Genomic DNA, 15,835 nt, shown 5'->3' with positions numbered 1-15,835 from the left:
TTGTGTGTAATACATCCTCATATGTTGCGAAGTTTTGCTATATTGACTTTTTTTTGCCCGCTCTATTAACATATATGAAAAAAAAACAATTTATTTCTGGGCGATTTGCCCTGAATATTCCAGCAGAAAGTAATCTCCCTTTGTAACCCTGTATTAGATGGGACCGTACCGATTAAAGCTTTGAACTACATTACAGCCTTAGATTAGTCGAATTCGGATCCGATGCTTTTTTGGCTATAACCCTATTGGTCATCAAATGAAGTTAATGTAATCAATGTACCTCAAGTGTTTAATTTTATTGCGTTTATCGGCTCCTTTCGTGCACTCGCTCCTATATCGATTCGATCTAAATCCATGACTACACACAATACATTACAGTTAATTTATTACATCTCTTACTTACTTGTTATTCCTCAGGACCCCAACGTGAATGCTATCGTCACTATCAATTGTAATATTTAACATCCCGTTTTATCTTAAGGAAGATCCAGATAAAATGACCTAGGTCCAGGAAGACCAAAAAATATTTTACCGAGCATAATCTATTATACATCGAGTAGCCAGAGTAATCTTTGCACGACTGGACCCCCGAGACGCGTGACGCTAACATCGAACCGAGAGTAGAATAGACCAATGTAATTTGTTAGAATGCCGCGCTTTTCCACGAAGCGTTCTTGGGGAGGCGGGGGGGATCGTAAGCAAAAAATCATATGCTTTTCGTGATCTGGGTGAACGCATGTGTGTATATGTAGTAGTAACATAATCCGCCATATTTTTGCGTCGTTTTTTTTACAGACGTAAAAGGTACAGGAGAGTAAACTAAAGATCGTTGCTCATTTTGCTCACCATAAAATCGGCTCGCCCGTTATGCAGCCGAACAAGTTAATATCTGAAGCATGGTTCCAACAAATGATGAATCAACATTGATACAACGAAATAGACAGAATATATACACAACCCGATTTCCACGGGCAGACCTACTCTGTGTGTAAATAGCCGTAGTGTGTGGTCGGTCTGTGCGTCTAGATGTGCATGAGTGTACGTGTATCTGTAGCTGTGTGTATTGCATGTGTTTTATGTACGAAAAGATACCAGCTGTTGTCGTGTGCATACAATCCTGCAAATTTTATGTTTGTTTTTATTCAAATCGTTGTCGCCTCGTGTTTTCCAAGACAAAGAAACCTGGCGTCGACGTCTGCTTTTTACATTACTGTCCTAATTGATAATTGGCGCTGCGTATAGCCCTATACCAGAGTAATTCCCTTTTCATGCCCTCTTCGCATTGCGTTCTTTGAGTTTTGAGATTACAGCCGGTTGAAGACACGCACATGTTCTACCTGAATATTTTTCGCTTGTTGTTGTTAGTCCGTTGTCTGTTTGCTGCACGTCCAAAGAGCGTAACCTTAATTTCTTAATATACTTGTTATGTCTATATACATTTGCGGGCCTGAGACACGAGAACGAATCGGCCGGCAATCTCTTGCCGTATTTCTGGGGAGTCGCGTTGCAGAATGAGGTAAAAAAGAAGTTGTAGCATGACAGTTCTTATACTACCACCATTCCATAATGAACCCCCATACAAGGTCCATATTAGGCTAGGTTGTCGAGTTTCCCTGTCTCGGTCTTATGTTCTTGCGCTTCGCTCTTATCTGGCAAAGATGTTAAATGCAAAACGGGGGACGGAAGGGACGAAGGAGAGACGCATGAACATTTGCTCGTTAGTTACATGATTCATCTGTTGTTGTTGTTGTTCCGAGAGCAACTTTTTAACTGGATATAACCAGTATCCTCACATTACCCTTATCATAGTGACCATTATAATATAATACATGCGACATTTTCGGAATTTTGTCAGTAGTCTCTCATCACCGTTGCTTTATTTAATGAATTGATTAATGAAGGAAAGGGGCGGTAGGGCGATAGATCAATCGATAGTAGTAATAGTTGTCCAGAATGTTTTGTTACTGAAAGGCTTACGTAGCACATTTCCTATACACTAATACGCAGCATGTGTATATAGGGAGATTGTTGATGGTGTTGCTGTTGTTGTTGTTATTTCTTAGCAATAGCCTGCTGTCCTTGGTTTCTTCCTGCGTTGCTTTTTACTTTCTCTTTTGTCGGCTTCTGTCATATATACAGTAGGGGGGTAGTAAGAGTATATACCTTATATGGCTGGAGAGCATGAGTGTCCACAAGGGCATGCATATCACACATAGAGAGTTTAAAGGTGCGCAGCTTTTTCTCTATATATATATATATATATATATATATATACCTTCACTCATCTCGTACTCGTCTTCTTGTTTGACCCGTGCTATTTTACTTCTTGAAGCTAGCTATAAGCGCTGAGCTCGCTGTGACACACCACAGGCGTAGTTCAGTTACTAATATCCCTTTTCATAATTTATTCCATAGTAATTTAATTTCCTTTCGTTTATAGTTAAAATAAAAGTCAGTTAGAATTAGTTAATACTGTTACTATTTCTTGTTGATAACTTGTGGCTGTTCATATTTATGTTGTTGCACAATTTACATTTGCTGCCATCTTGACCTGTCTTGGCTTTTACTCTTCTCCACTATGCGACCCAGCACTAATCTATATGAATATATCAACTGGCCGGACTTGTCGTAAGCGTTTTCCCCCTTTTACCACTCGGGCTATACAGTCCTCCTACACTGATGATGTAGGCGTCATCAAGCGCTATATGCCCCCCTCTAATGGTGAGTCCCCGATCCTGGATTCCAATTTCATCGTCACAGCAACAGACGTTGTCCTCTGTTTTCCGTGGACCTCAGCCTACGCTCTTCTCTTCACTGCTTCCTCTTCTTCCGTGGTATTCTCTGCTGGACTGATTCGTTCCAATCCCGAATCTATACATACATGTATATCCAGTTCATGTCACAGAGCCCGTATTTGCTTCTTTCCTTATTCATTGTTTAATTGTTTTTGAAAAAGAAAAACACTTGCATTCAAGAATTTTTTGCCAACATTTTCTTTCTTTCTTCCATCGTATATATATCATCTCTATATCATTATATGGGTAGTTATATACAATAAACATTCGGTTGTTACATTACGATGGCTGACTGGGAATGGTCGCTCGTGACGAATACTCGAACATTCGTGAGCAACGCATAATCATCGTATAACCGTTGGGCCGAAATTTGGAGCTTGGCCTCTCGGCGAAGAACGATGAAATCAATTAACCCACGTCCCGATTCTCGTACGTCTGCATTCGATGACCTCCCGTTTGCCAATCGAGCTGGTCACTCATTGTAATTGATCTTCAAGTTATATGTATTATATTGTCATCGATCGGCTTTACTTTTTTGGTAATACCCAATACACGCCACGATTTCTCCAATATTTCCTTGTATCCCCCGCATTTCAGACTCTTATTGAGGGCAAACAGCACGTGTTGTTGTCACGGGCACGGATATATAGCCAGATGTTAATTCTTCATTTTCTCCCCCCCCCCCCTCTATATATATATATATATATATATATATTTGTCGATTGATTCGCGGGGCGTCACTTTATACGTTTCTCTCTGTGTAGTGTGCCTTCTGTGCCTAAAATCATTGGCAATTAACATAATGTAATCATCGATGTTATTATCAATTTTATTAATATTGTTATCATCATGATTATTATTCAAGGTCGGTCTTGTGTTTCTGCGTTTGGCGTATATTTACAGGATTGGGTTTCTATATTACACTTACTCATTCACATGTACTTAGTTGACATATTGAATGGTTTCGTGACGTTACGTGCACCGTCCAAGCTCGCTCAACAAGGTAACCTCAAGCTATGGATGTGTGTTTCATGCGAGGCTGTCGTCGAACCACGTGGGAACCCCAGCTTCACAGTGGCCTCTCATACTTTTTTAGGGCAGAAGTATTTCGGACAGCACAATTCCTACTTCTGTTATTTGCTGGTGCTATCGGCAACACAAGTGGTGGCACTTTACTTTAACCTCGAGAGTGACTAACGTACTTGCGTGAATTAAGCGCTGGGCAAATGCGTTCAACAAGTATAACGACCGGCGAAGAGACATTTCGATGGTCGAAGTCCCGCGCCGACGTTTGTCCTAGCCATTGCACGACGTACTACAATCAGCCTCCTTTAGCATAATTTTCAAGCTGCTTGTTTTTTCCTATGGCAGGTCGTTCGGCTCCCGCACTCCTAGCGCCCCTGGTCGGCTATTGCCATCCTCTACGTAGCTAATATGGTCGACAGAGTGGCTACTCGACACTCGGCAACCTTTAATGGCTCAGCAATCGGTACTGAGATGGTTGGGCGTACCCTGTGGCGGAGTTTGGGGCTGTGGCGCGGGCGGCGACGTCTGACCAGTTGGCGACTGTTGCAGTTGCTGCATCTGGCACACGACACGTTGGCCGTCAAAGACAGCCATGACGAGCGGATTAGATGCAGACCCATCTCCGCTCAATTGGCTCGAGTGGTTGCTGTACACTCCCTGTTGTTGGTTTTGTTGTGCGCTATGGCTGGGATGCTGCTGCTGAAATGAACCGGCAGGAGAGCCCCACTGAATGAGCGGCCGCTGGTCAGAGTGGTGACTCACTTCGGAGGGCGAACGCAAATGCAACGCTTGCTGCTGCTGTTGCTGCTGAAGGTTGTAGTCGTGTTGCAATTGGCTGAGGTTAAGCTGGTGTTGGTTAAGCTGCTGGTGCAGTTGGGCGGCTTGGGCGGCGTGCATGGCATGCAGCATTTGTTGGCGGCCCATGGCATTTGGGTCTTGATCCTCATCTATCGACTCGTAGATGTGATCGATGCCTTCCAAATGCCCATAGGGCGGCGGCGGTGCCTGTCGAGATTTTCCCAGCTGCCCGCCAAGGGTGTTACACTTCTTGCGGCCAACAGCAATCGCGCCTAGCGTATTTGGGCCGGCGCTCGTAAGGTGCGGACTTATACCGTTTAGTTGTGCCAAACCCATTTGGCTACCGGCTATTATCTGCTGCTGATGCTGCTGTAACTGCTGCTGTTGATGCAGCAGTTGATTATTACGGGGTGTCGTGCGACTTGAATCTAGAATAACCTGGGATGGGATGACGTTTCGTCGGTCCAGCGTGGCGGCTCTTGGATATATTCCCGACGTGGTGCAGATCTCCTGGCCTTTCTGAAGGTTCCAAAATTGACTCGGAATCTGCAGAAATTCATTAGAGAAAATCGAGGATCATGCACAGATAGAAAAAGAACATAGCAGAAGATTAATAATTGCTAATTGTCACCAAAAGCTCTTACGATTCAGTCTTACTGTATAATCATCAATGTAAACTCTCAGTTAGCGGCTAATTAGTATTCAGTTTATTGAAGGACAAAGCGAAATGTTTGTACATCTAGAGAGACGAAATGTGCTATCTAAAGAAACTGAATTGTGATTGTTTGAGATACCGTAATTGAGATACCGAAGACATTCACAACCACTCTTAATAACTAGCCAGTAGAGAGTTTTCTGTGCTAGAATATAATAAAAATATACTAGTTATATACCTATGCTGTATATAAATTTGATACTTATATGGTGTATTTAATAAGACTAAATACTCACGGTGTGTGTTGCGGCTGTAGCTGCCTGTTGTTGTCCTAATAGTGTCTGGTGATTTGCCGTGGTGAGTGCCGTAAGCGTTGGGTGGCCATTAAGTTGTCCGCGTCCCGAGAGGTTGGCTGGCAGTCGCGCCCCATCGGCGCTATGCTCGTGCAGACCCATTTTCTCCCCTTTAAGACATTCTGGCAGCCAGGAGCAATTGACAACGCATTTTCGGTATTCGCTTTGCACTTTGTCGTTAGTAAAACAGTGAAACACGAAGATACAGAGGCCCTGGATGCTGTTCAACACAGTAAATACGTAAGCCAGGGCCACCGATTCCGAAGTAACGTAGACTAATCCGACGGCCCAAGTAAGTCCGAGCAGAAATACCAAAACGGTGGCACCCCGTATCCAGATCCTGAGGGGAACGCAAGCGGGGGTTAGAAAACTTATAGCACTTGAGCAATAACTTAACGAGGTGTACCATAAGAAACAGAGAGGGGCTGATGACAATAATCAGTAGAAACATAAAACAAGGGTCCTGGACCGAGGAACAGATCGAGTCCATTAAGCCAGGGTCGTCGTAGTAAAAGGATATAAGGAAGGAATATACCATTACGGTAATATAAGTTTTAAGAAAATCAAAGAAAATTACGAACGATAACAGACAGTTACAAAAATTGTAAGTACAGGAAAAAAACGTTAAGAGACAAAAAGGTTAAAAGAACAAATAAAAAAAAAACTATTCAAACCAATAGTGTACTGGGCAGTAGTGATTCCGGAACCAAGCGTTTTTGTGAACTTTGGCGGAGGGCGAGGTATTAGGGAGACAGATCATTGACACGGTGAGAAAACGAAGGAACGCATTAACCATCTCTATTTTGAAGCCATTAGAAATAAATGGGAGGTCTGACAGGACGCCATCTGCAGCAAGCCGCAGCGATAAGCGGACCGAGACAGCCAGCACCGTACCATCAGCCACTCAAGCTTGGTCTGACACGGCAGTTGCTGGCGTCCCCCGTTCACTGCCAGGTCTTTCGTCTAACCCCGGCACGACACAGCACCCGCAACTAAGCTTGAAGCTCTTGTTAGCTTAAAGCTGGCTGGCTGGCCGGCTAAGCCAGGGTCTGACGGCGTACGTCGACGTCTACGTCGACGAAGTAGTAAGTGGTCGATGATCTGACGAACGGGTCAGGCAATGGGATCGATCTCGTAGAACTCGCTTGACTGCACCTGCAGAGACGGAAACTCAGTTCGGCTAGGTTCTTGGCTAGGCCCGGCCTGGCCGGGGCCAATCGACCCAATGACGGGCAGCTAACAGCAAGGACCAGTGGCAGGAGTACCAGCAGCATCAACATAAGTGTAATTGAATAAATATGCTAATCCACAACGCAGAGACAGGGAAAAAGTTGAGGGAAAAACGAAACGTGAGTGGGGATCTGGATACCAAAGATGGAAGAGGATGAGTAACCGAGAAAAATGTACCCTGTTCTCTAACCGTCTTTGGTGCTGCTGTTGCTGTTCCTGCGACCCCAGGACTGGTAGCTGTGTCGGAACGACAAACAGACCCCTTTTGTGATCCCCGATCATATCAGAGAGCTTTAAAACGCAGCTGGAAGACAAGAAAGAGAGCAGAGGGAGAAAATGGAGCAAAGAATAGTGGCTAAGTGGGGAGTGCAGTTGCGCTTTTCTTTTGAATTTTTAAGAGACTTCAAAAGCAGAACCCTCAAATACAACGTTAGCTTGATTCGCAGTAAAGAATAAAAAAGACAAAAAAAAGACTTAACAAGTAAATAGGATAAATACAACAGAATGGGTCGATTTTCATACGGTGGGCGGGGGTGCATTAAGGAAAGAGAGGACATTTTTTTTTTTTTTTTTTTCTTGCTGTGGCCCAAATGTAGCTAAGGTGATGCTCTAGAAAGAATGTTGAATAACGAGAGATTAATGTGTGTAGGATTATTTAATGTAGTCAAACTTTTTCAACTACTTACATGCAGATGACACGAAGGCATTATTAAAGTGCTCGAAGGTCTAGAGTAAAATAAAACATTAAAATTTCTGAAAGTGAAGAGTATAACTTTCAAGCAAATAGGTGTCTGGTGAGCATGAGGCCATGCAGTTGGGTCACAGCTGGGTTCTAGTCTAAGGGTATGTATCAACAAGCATGTGCTAGTCACCCTTCCCCCCCCTCGTAAAGCACGAAAAGGGCTTACTATAAAGATACCACAACAGAGTGGAGAACAGTGAAAGGAGCGCAGGCTATTTTGCTCAGCAATGATCCTGCTGAGACGATCAATCCGATAATCATTTGGCATGATGATTCGCAGGCATTCTAATGAATACACTCGACAGCCGCGAGTGCTTCATTCATCACATTCAGCGAGCGAGCTAAAGCTAGGGTAAAGATAGGCAGATGCAATACGTCGCATCGCGTCCATAATCGTGTAACGAGCAGCAAAGAGAGAAATTGAAGTAGAGACTTGTCCTTACGCCAGATGAAGGCTTCGTATGGTGTCGTCCGTACTGTTTTGACGGAGCCGACCACCCACAAACACAGACACAGTCGTACCGCGCAGATTACGATATAGATGGACAGAAAGATGGAGCAAGACAGTCGGTCGTAGATACGGGGAGTGTGTCAGTGTCAATCAATCAGTGAGTGACAGATTAGAGCGAGGGGAAGCAGAGAACGCAGCGCGCATGGATCGCGCACGACATAACCATCGCAGAATCGCGCGAATTGTAGAAGAAGGATGTTGAATTGGTTTATTCGTTCGTCGATCAAGCAACGGTCGAAATGATATGAATTTCAATTAGTATACAAAGACCGACAAATGATGATGAACGGACCGATCGATTGATGTGGTTCAGGGAAGTCGGAGTTACAGAGCACAGTTATAATAAAATAGTAGAAGTATTATGGCACAAGAGTGCACCGAGGCGATATAGACAAATGGCCGATCAGAATAGAGAAATAACGCGAAAAAAAAGGGTTGTCAGATTTGCATTCGATCCGAGTATTGCATGCAGTCAGTGGCAGCAGAACAGACGACGTTCAGACGTTGCAGACGCCAAATGTTTGTTTGTTTTATTTTATTTAGAAATAAAGAAAACCGACGACCAATGGGCGGTCGGTTCGTCGGTCGGTCGGTCGGTCGGTCAGTCAGTCAGTCAAAGAGAAGATGTTCAGCGAGAGAATGAGAGAGAGAGAGACAGACAGACAGAGATAGACAGAGAGAGAGAGAGAGAGAGAGAGAGAGAGAGCGAAGATCACGGTTTTGTCAGAAGCCCATGATCAAAGTGTGGGAAGACAGAAACAGATGAAAATAGAAAGATGGATTGAAGTAAGTTGATAGATAGAGAGAGACAGAGAGATAGAGAGAGAGAGAGATAGAGAGAGAGAGATAGATAGATAGATAGATAGATAGATAGATAGATAGATAGATAGATAGATAGATAGATAGATAGATAGATAGATAGATAGATAGATAGATAGATAGATAGATAGATAGATAGATAGATAGATAGATAGATAGATAGATAGATAGATAGATAGATAGATAGATAGATAGATAGATAGATAGATAGATAGATAGATAGATAGATAGATAGATAGATTAGATAGATAGATTAGATAGATAGATAGATAGATAGATAGATAGATAGTAGATAGATAGATAGATAGATAGATAGATAGATAGATAGATAGATAGATAGATAGATAGATAGATAGATAGATAGATAGATAGATAGATAGATAGATAGATAGATAGATAGATAGATAGAGAGAGAGAGAGAGAGAGAGAGAGAGAGAGAGAGAGAGAGAGAGAGAGAGAGAGAGAGAGAGAGAGAGAGATAGATGATCGCGCACAGTCAGTCCATGGACAGGAGTAGCAGAGAAGTGACACACAGCGGCGTTCGTTCCGGAAGAGAAGAAGGTGGTAGGCGACACAGAGACAAAGAGTAGTAGTCCCAAGTTAGTAGACATCGTGATGATGATGATTAGAGAAAAGATTTAAATTTACTGTCGTGCAGCAGTTGGTGGACAAACGCTGCGTGTCTAGAGTCAAAGTCAGAAAAAGAGAAATATAGAAAGATACGGCTGGCTGCTTTCGTATTTACGGATCCTAATACTAGTTGTAACTGTGGCAGATCGGAACATGAGGCTGGTCAGGTCAGTCAGGTCGACAAATATTCTGACTGGCACCAACATCACTTAAGATCCTTTACGACAGTCATGGCCAGAGTTCGGTGCAGATTAGGGAACAACCAATCAACCACGGCACCTCAATAGCCAGCCTGACAAATACAAATATCAGATAGAAGCAAAGACAGAAGGGACGGACGGCAGAGAAAGTTTTGGGGACTGATTATAACGACAATAGTTATAGTTGCACCGATGTATCGAAGGAAAAGAACAAAGGTATAGATACGAGAGAAAGGAGCAGCAGCAGCAGCGGCAAATAGAAAGAAATCGAGAAGATTGGAGAGAGAGACAGAGAGAGATAGAGATAGAGGGAGAGAAAGAGAGAGAGAGAGGGAGAAAGAGAGAGAGAAAGAGAGAGAGAGAGGATGTAATGCGCAATACATCATGTGCTACTTCATTAATACTGCACAGGCTAGTCATTGACTAAGAGGTTACACTCTACGTAAGTTAAAAGAACACATTCTACAGTACAGGCCAAACAGTATACTAGACCTACCTGAGGTTGGATAATTTCGAAGTTTCCTTTGTTTTGACGGAGTTGGCCAAGCTGGCGTGTCGGCACATTGTGAAGATGGCCACACCCAAGAAGACCAGGTTGGCAAACAAGATCGCCACGACCGGGCCGACGAAGCTGAGGACGAAATAGTTATCGGCGCGCAGCCAGCAATGCTGCGACGTACCATAGCTAAACGGATCGACAGCGACAGATACACCGACGATGACCGCCGGTACTCCGTACGCTAGCGGATAATACCAGTATAAACGGGACTTCTCTAAATCGAACACTTCGATCAGCATCACGTACAACTGAAAGCCCTCCAGGAACATCCACATGAACGCTGCTAGAAACGTGTAGTGCAGTACACCAGCAATTACGCCACAAGTCATACGGTCGCTTGTCCAGTGGATTCCGAGGACGAAAACGATCTCTGCCAGTAGTAAGCACAGGCAGAGGTTCTTGTGAATCGCAGCACGATCGCCCTTCAGGCCGCGGCAGAGCTGCAACGCTAACAGCGTAAGTGACAGGCAGACAATCGAAACACAACAGCCAATATAGGTAATCACCTGCAGTGCGGATTCGCCGCCATACGACGCAGGTCTCGGACGCACGTCCATGAGGAGGGCAAAGTTAGTGAGGTGATTGCAAGCGCAAATCGTATGAGTTGCGTTTGAGTCCTCGATCCAGCAGCCCTCAGCGGACCAGTCTCGCTTGTTGAAGTCCCAGAAGATACACTGAGGCTCAGTGGTGTTTTCAGCGACTTCATGCTGCAAGACGATGCGCACCGGGTGGGCAAACCCAGCCAGGCGCGGTCTATCCAGAGTTGCCGATAGCACTCGGGAGTTGACCACGCGTGACACGTTCGACGGATCATACTCGCCATAGAGGCCGGTGTATGGCGGGAAATTAGTTCCAAGAATGGCATTTATGCGCTTGTATAAGAAAAAGGCCACTTTCACGAGGCCACCACGTGAATGCTCTAGCAGTGTTGACTGCGGTAATGTCAACGAATCCTTTGCTTCGATCCATTCCGTAGATGCTATATCACGAGGTTCGGGGAATCGAAGATCACCCTCCAGCTCATGTTGAGCTACGACTTTAACAGCTGCAACTGTAATTATGATAGGAGCGATGTGAGAATAAGAAAACGTTGGCTTAACTCAGAGTTGTGATTAATTGTCGTAATAACAGTTATACTATTGCTATACATGTTCGTTTCGTGCATAGACATTTTCGAAATGTAGCTAGGCTCCTATTTATCCGATGTAAACCGTAAAGTAAGATTCTGTGTTAGATGCATTTCCACGTCAAGCATTTTATACCGGTATACGAAACGGTTCTTTATCGGTCTTGTAATAATAGATGAAGTAACAAATTTGTTGATCTGGTTTTATTGATCGGATAGCGTGGTGATACTCATAGATCCGACATAATCTGGCAATGTTTACCACCGCCGGTAGCACTCTATTACCATCGCCTACACGTGCTTTGTGCTTACTTACCAATATTGTTCTGAACGCGACTATAGTTGAGTGGCGAGTACTGATTTTTGAGCATGAGAACTGCGTTTTTCTCTAGTGCTTCAAGGAGCGTTGAGGCAGCTGCCCGCTGTTCGCCAGAAGGAAGGTCATTCCATGCGGCTGCCTGCTGCTCATCCAAAATGTTGGAAGCGAAGTCGATGACGGCCTGCAACAGGAAAGAAAAACCATTTGAGATATGGACGAGGAACTGTGAGCTGACTAACGAAAAATAAGCATCCGCACGGTATACAGCGGGCGAGAAACAGCGAACGTTTTTGGGGGGTTGGCCTCGCGTGAGTCTGGACTGCTCTGTCTAGTCAACAGTCTCACATTGGCTGGCGTTGCCGGGCGAAATGTTATGACGGCAATCTGCGCGTAATCGCAGCACTAGGCTTAGGTGCACTGGTCGAGGGCAGCAGGAACACGAGCTGCCCAGTTGGTAGCCGTTCAAAAAAGAGAAAGAAGAGGCGGCTTGAAGGGCGGAGTAAATCTAAGGTGGCGCTGTAGAAAAAATGGAGCAACAAAAACGCGAGCAGCAGAAAATGGCTCCTCGAGGCAACCGGGTATTCAAAGAAATGCCCTAACCCAGTTTTGCAGGTCAGAGGGCTAGGTTGCCCGCAGCAGAAATGACTTAGGGCAGAAAGCACCTATGGCTACTGGCCGGAGAGTAATGAAACTTCTTCCACGAATGGAGATGGTATAAAGAGATCCACGGTGCTTACGATGGCTGCCAAATCAAACTGCTCAGAAACCTGCGCACAGTTTTGCTGCCGATCACCTTGTCGTTGGATACTCAAGTTTGCCACATCCTGAATACTTATGACGTCGTTGGCAACGTCCCACCCACAAAACGACCTTATTCGCTTCGCTTAGTCTACATAACATTACACTAGAAGCGATTGTAGGTAGTGTTCAACAATTGAGGAAATGCCGACGTGTGCGCATGCAGGTACTGCGGTACATTGTCGTCGTACCACTGACAATTGGTGTGTGCGTGCAATAATAAGTGGTAAAACGAGCGACGGGAGCATGGACCAGTAATAAGCACTTACATTCATAAGCTCCTGAACAACCTCCTGGCGCTGATGTGAATCCGTAGATTCAGTCAGGCGATCTTCAACGCGTGCTACAAGCTGCTGGATCAAACTTGTCGTATGCAGTAGATCTCCGCCAAATAGCGGCTTTAGATGAGACTTCTCTGCTAGCTCATTTGCGAGGTTGACCACGGACACAGAACCATCATGAATTTTCACTTCTATATGGCGAACCCAAGCTGAGTTGCAGCTGCTTAAGTCGGGAAATTCAGACAGCCACATAGGTGGATTGGAGCCGCATTGCCAGCTTGCCTGACCAACGCTACCCATCGGGCAGGGATGACTGGCCATTTCGCCTTCGCGAGTCCAATTCCAAGCCATATCTCGTACAACACGCGGCGGACAGTGTGTCTCTCGGCCGACGGGCGTCTCTGCTGCGTCTGGAGTTACTCCAGCTCCTTCTCGTGTGAAAACATCGATTGTCGTAGGGTCCTGTGTCGTTGTGGTGGTCGTCGTGCTCGTCGCCTCGTAGAGCGGATTCGGCACTTTAATCTCCGAGCGACCGCCGAGCGGCGGTGAAAACGTAGCGATGCGCGGCGGCTCCCGTGACGCGATAGGCGGAGGTTGCGGTGTTTGCGGCGACGGCTCTGGTTCATCGTACTTTTCGTCGTACTCCGAGCTCGGCACCTCCGTTAGCGGCGCTAACGATGAAGGCCGAATTATTGGCGGGGGCGTAGTCGACGGCGTGGGCGGTGGTGGAGGTGACGGGAACACCGGCAAATGCGCCGGTTTTCCTCCGGTGATCGACGGGGGGAAGATGATCAATGGCGGTTTATATGTCGTCGTGGTTGAAAGTTCTGGAACGCACTGGTAGTGCGCTTCCAGATACTTCTTTGTCCCCGGGCACGGATCATCGTCGAAGAACTCCGTTGCCGCAGACAGAGTGCACGACTTTTTCTTTTCGCATGACATCTGCACGACCCGAAACGAGCGTCGTGACATACAGTTTACGCTCCAATCGAGGCTGCCTTGGGGATTACAAAGCGAAATAGAGAAACGGCCATAATTTGCTCGGATCAATCGTATGATGTGACTGTCTTCGCAGGTGATGTTCATAACGCCACCCTCGCATGCGTACGTCGTCAGGTATGTCGTCTTGTCTGAAAAGTAACGTAAGATAGTTTCATTAGATAAGTGTTCCAGATATTGCCTATGCTATGCCGTTTTGTCATATAATTATATAGATAACCGAATTTGATTGATCAGAAAAGACTATCCATATGATTCTATCAATAAATGCAATGGTATCGATAAATCGCCTAGTATAGTTAAGTTCTAGTCAACGTTCGAGACGTCAACAGGAGCCACATCCAAGCTTTGAATTGAAGGCTTTAGCCGAGAAGAAAGGGACGATTCATGCTAGGGCAGTGAACCGGCACGTGGAGACACTGGACTAGTTTTCCTTCGGTTCTTCTCTTTATCTAATGGTCTGTCTACCAAATGAAGAGATCTTTCTCATTTTGAGCACATAGGGGTAACCTTTTCCACTTTTTAGTCAGTTGTGACGCGGTGAGAACATGTTGGCTGGCTGACGAGGCATATCTTTCTCATAGTACCCTGTGCGGTCAGGCAGTGAATTTTCGCTAGATTCACTTGCTTGCTAGGCTTTTGCCAGGCTCTAGCGAATCTGCCCTTTACTCAGTCAGTTCCTCACACAACAGCCAGCCTCCTTCTTCGCCTATGACTCCGCTTCAAACGAAGAGGATTTGCTGATGAGGTGCTTAGGACGCCTGGAAGGTCCATCGGCTAGCGGCGGACTGAGTGCGGTAAAACGACAAAAAAGAGACCCTCCTCAGAGAGCCGGCAAGCGGGAAAGAACGGGCAAAATCGAGCGAGCAGTAGAAACGGCGGTTTTGTGCTGACAGTACGACTAGTCTAGTGCAGGAAAAAGACGAACGCGAACTGATCTGCACTCGGCAGACCAGAATAAGCAGACTCTTGTATAAAGAGAGGAGCACGTTAATTCCAAATGAGCAATCGTACTCCTCGCTGTTAGCCGACCATCGAACACACTTCTGCCATTGCTGTGAGTCGGCTTGCTGCAGTGAGATTTCGTAGTCTACCCGCAGCAAGGCCTCAGCCTCAAACTCTTTTCACCTATGGGTCAAATGCATCTCATTCTTTGAGGACTTCCTTCTTGATTTCCAGCTTACCCATTCAGATCTTCGAGCAAAATGAGCTTTGAGCAATTACCGAAGTGCGAAATAGCTCGATGAAGAAGAAGAAGACAAATGGAGAGGGGAGAGAAAACTAGAAATAGGGTAAAAGCTCGCACGAGACTCTAGCTGAATTCTCAAGCGGTAGGATTGTCCACTACCGTATACACAGATTGCTGCACCACCAGTTAATCAGGATACTAGTCGCGCACTAACTTAAAATTAACTATGTGCTACTTTACTATAATATAACACGATATGACAGTAGTTCGAAACCAGAGCGACCACCGATCTTTTCTTGACTACTTGAAGGACAACAGCCGCCCTTATTTAATAAATTAAAGCCAAATCCCATTTCCTCACAAATATATGTCCTTTTATTTGACCGAAGCTTTTATTAGAGCTCTTGCAACAATAAGCCCGTAGTTTGAATTTTTCGGCGTACGACCTTTTCCTAAAATCTAGCGAAAACTCAAATGTGAAGCTACACCTATGTTGTGTACATGAGTATCTTGTCGCTTCGGATCGATCCATTCCGAAAGGGTGTTCCCACTATGGTATCGAGTGCAATTTTTGCGCCATCGTCGCGTCCCCTTTCCATCCAACACTGTGATTAACGGATTACGACAAATAAAGTCTACTTTTTTGGTAGGGGGTTGGTCTATGATGTTAGGAAGAGGAGATCTATTGGACTTGGTATAGAGCAAACTTCATGCACTTACCTGTAGGAACGGGACGCCTAGGAAGTGTACAAGTAGAAATTACATTATTACTACTCGAATCAGCTGGAAATAGATACGTGGTCTC

General features: G+C 45.2%; 1 protein-coding gene across 15 annotated transcripts in view; it reads right to left on the bottom strand.

Moving 5' to 3' along the window:
• Positions 1–2,969: 2,969 nt before the first annotated feature.
• Positions 2,970–15,835, bottom strand: part of LOC111245819 (adhesion G protein-coupled receptor L1-like) — a 327,353-nt gene continuing 314,487 nt past the window's right edge. For 14 of the 15 annotated variants that reach the window (XM_086980766.1, XM_086980763.1, XM_022794661.2 and 11 more), the window contains 6 exons: positions 12,831–13,972; positions 11,761–11,944; positions 10,256–11,369; positions 8,043–8,075; positions 5,571–5,967; positions 2,970–5,165 (listed from right to left, as the gene is read on the bottom strand). In XM_086980766.1, the coding sequence (XP_086836892.1) occupies positions 4,275–5,165; positions 5,571–5,967; positions 8,043–8,075; positions 10,256–11,369; positions 11,761–11,944; positions 12,831–13,972 (3,761 nt within the window). In that variant the 3' untranslated portion in view covers positions 2,970–4,274. The remainder of the gene's footprint in view (positions 5,166–5,570; positions 5,968–8,042; positions 8,076–10,255; positions 11,370–11,760; positions 11,945–12,830; positions 13,973–15,835) is intronic. The other variant, XM_022794663.2, reaches the window with a different exon arrangement.

Source organism: Varroa destructor, unplaced genomic scaffold (genome assembly GCF_002443255.2).
Source record: "Varroa destructor unplaced genomic scaffold, Vdes_3.0 BEIS01000002.1, whole genome shotgun sequence".
NCBI lineage: Eukaryota > Metazoa > Arthropoda > Arachnida > Mesostigmata > Varroidae > Varroa > Varroa destructor.
Note: the sequence above shows the minus strand (reverse complement) of the source record. Positions and strands in the feature narration are given on the sequence as shown.